Source organism: Eretmochelys imbricata, chromosome 26 (assembly GCF_965152235.1).
Source record: "Eretmochelys imbricata isolate rEreImb1 chromosome 26, rEreImb1.hap1, whole genome shotgun sequence".
In the NCBI taxonomy this organism is placed as follows: Eukaryota; Metazoa; Chordata; order Testudines; family Cheloniidae; genus Eretmochelys; species Eretmochelys imbricata.
This window is the reverse complement of record NC_135597.1, coordinates 15,391,637-15,400,602: the sequence shown is the minus strand read 5'-3', so window position 1 is coordinate 15,400,602 and position 8,966 is coordinate 15,391,637. Positions and strand designations below refer to the sequence as shown.

Genomic DNA, 8,966 nt, shown 5'->3' with positions numbered 1-8,966 from the left:
GCAGCAGTTACTGGGTTTAGAATCTCCTGATTGTTAAGCCAAGCTCATCATTTATGAAGGCCTGAAATTGCCAACACAGCAATAGGCATGGCAGCCCTGTCGGCCCCAGGAGATTAGAAAGAATATCTTTTATTGGACCAACTTCTGTGACAGAGACAAGCTTTCGAGCTACACTGAGCTCTTCTGCAGGGCTGGGAAAGGCACTTCCAGCATCACAGCTAAATACAGGGTGGAAGCGATTCTTTAGCACCTTGTATTTAGCTGTGATGTTCTGAGTTGGTTTCCCAGACCTGAAGATGAGCTCCGTGTGGCTCATCTCTCTCACCAGCAGAAGCTGGTCCAATAAAACATATTACCTCCCTCACCTGGTCTCTCAAATCCATTATTGTTTAGCATTGGCATTACCCAGAGGCTTTGATTTAGGCCTGGTCTACACTAGAAAATTAAATTGGTTTAACGACTTCACTCAAGGGTGTGAAAAACCACACATTGCCCCCCCCCCCCCGCCCTTAGGTCGTTTAGCCAACCTAACCCCCAGCATAGACCGCACTAGATGGACGGAAGAATTCTTCTGGGGACGTAGCTACTGCCCCGTGGGGAGGTGGCCAACGGGACAGCCCCTCCTGTGGGGTGGGTAGTGTCCACACTGAAGTGCTACAGCTGAGTGTAGACAAGTTCTGAGACCGAGTTGCCTTTATGCCGGGTGGCCATAGCCTCCAGATTCAGTGGGTGCACTACGTCTGCCCCACACTCACCCTGGGGCAGCAGCTCCTACCAGGCCAAACCGGAGGTCACAGCACCACTGAGGGTTGGTGCTCTTGATTTCTGGGCGTTCAACTGACCCCATGAGCCCCCAGGCTCAAGGCAGCCCTGCCGTGACATAACCTCCCTGTGCACAGATACAGTATCCAACGCGGACCGCCTGGGGCACGGGCTCTGCCCTGTGGAGGGTTCACCCTGGCGTCAACCCCCCCCGCCTCATTCGGCGCTGGCAGGGGGCAGTGGAAAGGGGACCCAGCACTCGGTGTGGGGGGCGGGGGGCTGAATGCACACGAAGGGGCCCGGTGCCTGAGTACAGGGCAGCGCTGGGTACAGGGCAGTGGAAAGGGGACCCAGAGCTCGGTGTGGGCGGCGGGGGGCTGAACGCACACGAAGGGGCCCGGTGCCCGGGTACAGGTGGCGCTGGGCAGGGGGCAGTGGAAAGGGGACCCAGGGCTCGGTGTGGGCGGCGGGGGGCTGAACGCGCACGAAGGGGCCCGGTGCCGGCAGCGCTGGGTAGGGGGCAGTGGAAAGGGGACCCAGAGCTCGGTGTGGGGAGCAGGGGGCTGAACGCGCACGAAGGGGCCCGGTGCCCGGGTACAGGGCGGCGCTGGGTAGGGGGCAGTGGAAAGGGGACCAGCGCTCGCTGTGGGGGGCAGGGGGCTGAACGCGCACGAAGGGGCCCGGTGCCCAGGTACCGGCGGCGCTGGGTAGGGGGCAGTGGAAAGGGGACCAGCGCTCGCTGTGGGGGGCAGGGGGCTGAACGCGCACGAAGGGGCCCGGTGCCTGAGTACAGGGCAGCGCTGGGTACGGGGCAGTAGAAAGGGGACCCAGAGCTCGGTGTGGGCGGCGGGGGGCTGAACGCACACGAAGGGGCCCGGTGCCCGGGTACAGGTGGCGCTGGGCAGGGGGCAGTGGAAAGGGGACCCAGGGCTCGGTGTGGGCGGCGGGGGGCTGAACGCGCACGAAGGGGCCCGGTGCCGGCAGCGCTGGGTAGGGGGCAGTGGAAAGGGGACCCAGGGCTCGGTGTGGGGGGCGGGGGGCTGAACGCGCACGAAGGGGCCCGGTGCCCGGGTACAGGGCAGCGCTGGGTAGGGGGCAGTGGAAAGGGGACCCAGGGCTCGGTGTGGGCGGCGGGGGGCTGAACGCACACGAAGGGGCCCGGTGCCCGGGTACAGGGCAGCGCTGGGCAGGGGGCAGTGGAAAGGGGACCCAGGGCTCGGTGTGGGCGGCGGGGGGCTGAACGCGCACGAAGGGGCCCGGTGCCCGGTAGGGGCGTGGGGCACACGCGGGGTGGAGCGGAGGCTGAACGGTCTCCGCTCCAGGGGGTGCAGGGGGCGCCCCTGGGGGATTGAGGGGGAGACGCGGGGCTGGTCCCGGGGCGGGGGGCCGGGTCTGGGTCCGTCTCCCGCGGCTGCCCGCGCTCGGCCAGGCGGGGCCGGGGGCGGGTCTCAGGGCCCGGCGCCGCCGCTCTCCGGCGCTGGGCGAGGCGGGGGCCGATGGACGCGGGGCCGGAGGCGGAGCGGGGCCCGGCCTGGGGCGGCTGCCGGCCGGGGGGGCGGCTCGACATGAGCCACGGCTTCGTGCGGCACATCCGGCGGAACCAGATCGCCAGGTACCGGCCCGGAGCCCCGGGCCCGGACCCCGGATCTCCCCGCCCCGGGACCGGCCCTGGACCCCGCCCCCCCGAAACCGGACCCCGCCCCCCGAGCTCCCCAGGACCGGACCGGACCCTGTCCCCGCCCCGGTACCGGCCCTGCACCCCGCCCCCCCGAACTCCCCGCGACCGGACCCCGGATCTCCCGGGAGCGGACCGGACCCTGTCCCCGCCCCGGGACCGGACCTGGACCCCGCCCCCCCGAAACCGGACTCCGCCCCCCGGGCTCCCCAGGACCGGACCGGACCGGACCCCGTCCCCGCCCCGGGACCGGACCTGGACCCCGCCCCCCCGAAACTCCCCGAGACTGGACCCCGGATCCCTCGGCACCCGACCCCGCTCTCCGGGACCGGAGCCCGCCCACCTGGTACCTGAACTTGGCCCAGACCCCGCCCCCCTCCAGGTGCGGGATCCTGGGCGCGGACACGCCCCCAAGTACCTGACCCCGGCCCCGGCCCCCCACCCCCACTCGGCTGGGACTCCTGGTCCTTGCCCCCAGAGAACCCCCCCCACCCACATGGGAGCTCCCAGCCCTGCAGACCCCCCCGCACCTCCAGCTGGGTGCCCCCCAGCCCTGCCTGTATAAGGCCAGAAAGGGCTGGGGGAGCTGGACCCTCACTGGGTGCAGGGCTGGGAGACCCCGGCTGTGGGGGTCGGAGTTTGACGCCTCCCAGGTCATGCCTGCCCCTCCCTGGGCACATTTTGGGTTACTGGCATGGCATCTATGTGCCTGCCAGTTCTCTGTTCAGCGGTGGAGTCTCGGGGGACGGGGGGGACGGCAACTGCTAACGCAAACAGCAAGTGGGATGCCTCTCTCCAGCCAGGCAAAAAGGGTAGATGCCTATCCCCCACTCCCCTCTGCAGACCCTATAAGGGGGGCCACTGGAGAACAGGGTAAGATGGGGAAGGTAACACCCCCACCTCCACCGCACCAGCCCCTCGCCCTGCCACCAGACCTATGCGAACCCACCCCATGTGCACCCCCTAGGCTTGACGAATCAATGGCATCTCCAGGCAGGCCTGTCCCGGCTCCCAGCCCCGCCAGCCCCATCCCCAGCCGCAGCCCCAGGCCTCACTCTCCTCCCCATCAGGGACGACTACGACCGGGAGATGAAGCAGGCCAAGGAGAAGGTGAAGAAGAGGCACACGCCAACCCCGCCCCGGCCCAGGAAACCTGACCAGCAGGTGTACCGCCCCTGCCGGAGAAGTGAGCACGGCCGGTGCCCTGCCCTCTGCGCTCCCACTGGGGAGCGGACGTGGCACGTGTCCAGCAGAGCGGGGGTGCCCCCCCTCAGCCGGTGCTGGCGGGGGCCGCCGGGCGTTGTTAGCTCCCGCGCTGATCCAAGTCACTGAGTTTGGTGGAGGCGAGTCCAGGCTCCCCCCAGCACCGCGTCTGCGCCTTTGGTGCGATGGGCGTCCGTTCCAAGGGGCGGCTGACTGACCAGCCAGAGTTGGGCCGTGGCCAGGCCGAGGGATCAGGTTGGGACCGGCCTGGCCAGCCCTTTCCTTGGTCACTGGCAGCACCGCAGAGCAAGGGTTTAACCACGCGGTCCCTTCGCCCGGAGCCTTGGGTCCAAATCTCAGTGACGGTCGCCCGCGGGACCTGGCTCTGGGCCTCCTAGCTGGTGCCCATCGCAGTCCAAAGATGATCACAACTGGCCACTTCTGCTTAGCAGGATTCTGAGGGGCTGCGGGTCGGGAGTGAGGGGCACCGGCAGAGCTGGTGGGGAGCCCAGGGCTGGGCTAACAGGGGGCTGCGGGTCAGGATTGAGGGGGACCAGCAGGGCTGTGTGATGGGGAGCCCAGGGCTGAGCTAGCAGGGGGCTGTGGGTCCGGAGTGAGGGGCACAGGGAGAGCTGGGGGGAGCCCAGGGTTGGGCTAGCAGGGGGCTGCAGGTCGGGAGTGAGGGGCGTTAGACCAAGACCCCTTAAATCTGACAGATACCTGGTGCCAGGTTCAGGGACTCCATTTCCAGACTGCTGGGCCCGGGCCCTGTGTTCTCTGGGTGGGTGCAGGCACCATCTGGCCACACTCCCCTAATCAGCTTCCTTTTGCTCCCCAGGTCGAGTGGACCCAGCCTGCGGCCTGGAGTATGAGGGGTCTAGCGAGAGCAGCTCCAGCACCGAGCCAGATCCCCGCAGCACAGAGCTCTTCTGCCTCGAGTATGAGGCTGACAGCGGCGAGGTCACCTCGGTCATCGTACACCAGGTGTGTGCCTGGGGCACCAGGCGGGGGTGGGAGCTAGTGGGGGGCTGACCCCGATGACTGAGCGAGGTGTTAGGGCCTGGGCTGCAAGGAGCAGGGTGTGGAGCTCAGCGGGGGGCGCCGTGCTGTGGGGAGAGGGGCGGGGGCTTGGTGTGGGGCGCCGTGCTGGGGGGGGGCTCAGTGGGGGGCCCCGTGATGTGGGGAGCGGGGGGGCTCGACAGGGGCTGCCGTGCTGTGGGGAGAGGGGAGGGCGCTCCGCCTGGGGCACCGTGATGTGGAGAGTGTTGGTGGGGGGCTCAGCAGGGGGTGCCAGGGGGAGTGGGGGGCGCTGTCACAGGGTAGGGGGCTCAGCAGGGGGCGCACCCAGTGTTCTGTGCGGTCCCTCCATCCTGTTGGTGTCTCCCCATCTCTTGCGCTCTCCCCTTGCTCCCCCGACTCTCCAGGGGCAGAAGGCACCAGCCGATCCCACTCCCTTCACATGCCAGCTGCCGGCCCAGCAGCCCTCCCCTCCCACAAACGGGCCTGGACCCGCAGACCCCATGGCAGAGGCTGCAGCCAGCACAGAGTGATGGAGAATTGTCCAGCTGGGGCGTGCTGGGGCCCTGGCACATGCTGCCCGGGGTGGTGCAGGGAGCTGGCGTTCAGCTGAAATTGCTCCACTGGGACGGAGGGCTGGGCGCATCCGGGAGCTGGGTGGCAGGAGTTTCCGGAGCTGACCGCGGGCCCTGCCCCTCTTGCTGCAGGATGACAGCCCCGAGGAGGTGACGGAGAAGGTCTGTGCCCAGAGCCCGCTGGAGCCGCCCCTGCATGAGGCCCTGAGGCAGCGGGTGCAGGAGGAGCTGCGGAAGCGGCGGGCGAAGCGCTGAGGCCCCGTGGCGGCCGTGCTGGACGGGGAGCCGGGCGCACATGGGGAGCTGCGGCACCTTGGCTGGTGGGAGCTGGAGGCTCTGGCCCCAGGGAGCAAGGACCCGGCTACCCCAAGCTCCGACAGACTTGTGGAGCGGGTTTGTTCCCTACCGCTTCCAGCCACCCCAGCAGCCAGGGCCCAGCACTGGTGCCCCCCGGAGGAGCTGGCTGCTAGGTAGGGGATCCTGAGCTGGGCGGCCTGGGGGCTCCTGGGAACTGGGGCAGATGAAGCCCTGGGCACAGCCTGGCGGGAGGAGCCTCGCCCAGCCTCGTAATGCCTGGAGGGTGCACTTGGTGCTGACAGGCCCCATGAAGCCACTCTGCCCCCAGGGTCCTCCAGCCTCCCTTCCCCCAAGTCCCCCTGCTCCCCCTCCTCTCAGGCTCCCCCCACACCCAGCCACACAGCCCCCAGGGTCCCGCAGCGCCCAGTCCCCCTGGCTCCCCCATCCACCTGTTCCCTGATTTCCATGCCCCCAGGGTCCCCCATCCCCGTTTCCCCAACTCCCAGCCCTGGGGTCCCCTCTCCTCCGTTCTGTGGGTGGCTGAGCTGCTCAATTCCCGGGGGGTCACACCCAGGCAGACTGTTGTTTAAGGGAGCTCTGTGGCTGGTTGAAGGTGCTAGGCTGTTGGCCAGCACACAGCACAGGACCTGGCAGCTGGGGCCGTGGCCGGAGGGCACCGGGATTGGTCTGGTCCCTGAGAGGTTGCCACGGGCCCCATGCCCCCACCAGGCAGGAATGTGCCACTGAGCCCTTTAGGGGACGCCCTGTGTCCTGGGTGGGGGAACCGGCTGGACCCCATTGGATCTGCCCTACATGCATGGTGGAACCGCCCCCTCGGAGCCGGGCTGCGTCCGGCATCTCGATTCTAGTGCCTGTTGGCCCCAGGGGCGCTGGAGAAATGAATGAGCCCCGTGCTCCAGTGCTATGGCCAGCCAGGCCTGCCCCAGGGAGCTCTCGGCACCGGGACCGCAGGGCCCTGTGCTCACAGCACCAATAAACACGCTGACAAAACAGAACCAGGGTGTGTAGTAACGAGCATTCCTGTGCGACCCCTGTCTGGATGGGGATCACTGGGGCCGCGCTCTGGGGGTGTTGTAGCCCCCAGCCCCCTTAGTCTCCCAGGCTGGTGGGTCCTTGTCCATTTCAGGGGTGGGGCGAGGATAAGTCAAGTCTTATCAGCCTGGCCCAGCTCACCCAGCAGAGCTACGAATGGGTCCAGCTCCCCTGAGCACCAGCATGGTGCCGTCACTGCTATGCCATGCTGCCCCCCATCCAACTGCTGCCATGGGCCAGCAGCTCTTCCTTCCCCCCGGGGTCTGGAGAGGCTTCGGCTGCCATCCCGCCCCTTGATTTGTTGGGGAAACTGAGGCACAAAAAGCGGAAATGACTCGGGTGAGCTCAGGCAGCCAGTCAGCAGCAGAGCTGGGAACGGAACCCAGGAGTCCGGCTTCCCTGAAGTTACCTACTACAGGACAGGCCTAACAAAGAAAATAACAGAACGCCACTAGCCGTCACCTTCAGCCCCCAACTAAAACCCCTCCAACGCATTATTAAGGATCTACAACCTATCCTAAAGGATGACCCAACACTCACAGATCTCGGGAGACAGGCCAGTCCTTGCCTACAGACAGCCCCGCAACCTGAAGCAAATACTCACCAACAACCACATACCACACAACAGAACCAGTAACCCAGGAACCTATCCTTGCAAGAAAGCCCGTTGCCAACTGTGCCCACATATCTATTCAGGGGACACCATCACAGGGCCTAATAACATCAGCCACACGATCAGAGGCTCGTTCACCTGCACATCCACCAATGTGATATATGCCATCATGTGCCAGCAATGCCCCTCTGCCATGTACACTGGCCAAACTGGACAGTCTCTACGTAAAAGAATAAATGGACACAAATCAGATGTCAAGAATTATAACATTCATAAACCAGTCGGAGAACACTTCAATCTCTCTGGTCTCGCAATCACAGACATGAAGGTCGCTATCTTAAAACAAAAAAACTTCAAATCCAGACTCCAGCGAGAAACTGCTGAATTGGAATTCATTTGCAAATTGGATACTATTAATTTAGGCTTAAATAGAGACTGGGAGTGGCTAAGTCATTATGCAAGGTAGCCTATTTCCCCTTGTTTTTTCCTACCCCCCCCCCCCAGATGTTCTGGTTAAACTTGGATTTAAACTTGGAGAGTGGTCAGTTTGGATGAGCTATTACCAGCAGGAGAGTGAGTTTGTGTGTGTGTGTGTCCCCGGGAAAAAGGGTGGGGGGGTGAGAAAGCCTGGATTTGTGCTGGACATGGCCCACCTTGATTACCATGCACATTGTGGGGAGAGTGGTCACTTTGGATGAGCTTTTACCAGCAGGAGAGTGAGTTTGTGTGTGTATGGGGGTGGGGGGGTGAGAAAACCTGGATTTGTGCTGGAAGTGGCCCACCTTGATTATCATGCACATTGTAGGGAGAGTGGTCACTTTGGATGGGCTATTACCAGCAGGAGAGTGAGTTTGTGTGTGTATGGGGGTGGGGGGGTGAGAAAACCTGGATTTGTGCTGGAAGTGGCCCACCTTGATTATCATGCACATTGTGTAGAGAGTTGTCACTTTGGATGGGCTATCACCAGCAGGAGAGTGAGTTTGTGTGTGTTTGGGGGGGGGGGCGGAGGGTGAGAAAACCTGGATTTGTGCTGGAAATGGCCCAACTTGATGATCACTTTAGATAAGCTATTACCAGCAGGACAGTGGGGTAGGAGGAGGTATTGTTTCATGATCTCTGTGTGTATATAAAGTCTGCTGCAGTTTCCACAGTATGCATCAGATGAAGTGAGCTGTAGCTCACGAAAGCTCATGCTCAAATAAATTGGTTAGTTCTCTAAGGTGCCACAAGTCCTCCTTTTCTTTTTGCGAATACAGACTAACACGGCTGTTACTCTGAAACCTATAATGACAAAACAATACAGAAGTGAGGATTTCACAACTACATCTATAAAGACATAACCAGCTGTGTCTACCGATAAATGAGGTCTTACCAGACAGAAAACTATCAACCTAAATTTCCTTTTACATCTTCTAGGCTCGTCCCTTTCTCTGGAGGTGATCGATCGGATCACCTTCCTGACAGCCCCAGATTGACTGGTTTGCAATGTGAGGAGGTGACCGGTCGTTTCCCAGCGCATGGCTGCCTCTGCTGCTTAGCCAAAGGCCTTAGCCTACGCACAGGGCCTCCGACTGTCACGGTGCGAGAAGGCCCTTACGCAGATTCTTTCTTGTATACCTCTATTACTAGCTAAATGATAAACATAGACCTACATTCTTAGAGTACAGGCCTTTACAGGCAGGCCTGAATATCTAGATCCTAACACTCCACCCTTTTTTTTTTCTTTTTTTCTTTTGGGATCCTCCTGCCCAGGTATCCCTGGAAAAGCATA

At 63.1% G+C, this 8,966-nt stretch overlaps 1 protein-coding gene across 1 annotated transcript; it reads left to right on the top strand.

Moving 5' to 3' along the window:
* Positions 1-2,231: 2,231 nt before the first annotated feature.
* Positions 2,232-8,384, top strand: C26H2orf68 (chromosome 26 C2orf68 homolog). The gene is made up of 4 exons (XM_077805892.1): positions 2,232-2,374; positions 3,508-3,623; positions 4,479-4,624; positions 5,365-8,384. Exons 1-4 carry the CDS (start codon positions 2,259-2,261, stop codon positions 5,485-5,487), a joined length of 501 nt encoding a protein of 166 aa, XP_077662018.1. The 5' UTR covers positions 2,232-2,258; the 3' UTR covers positions 5,488-8,384.
* Positions 8,385-8,966: the final 582 nt, after the last annotated feature.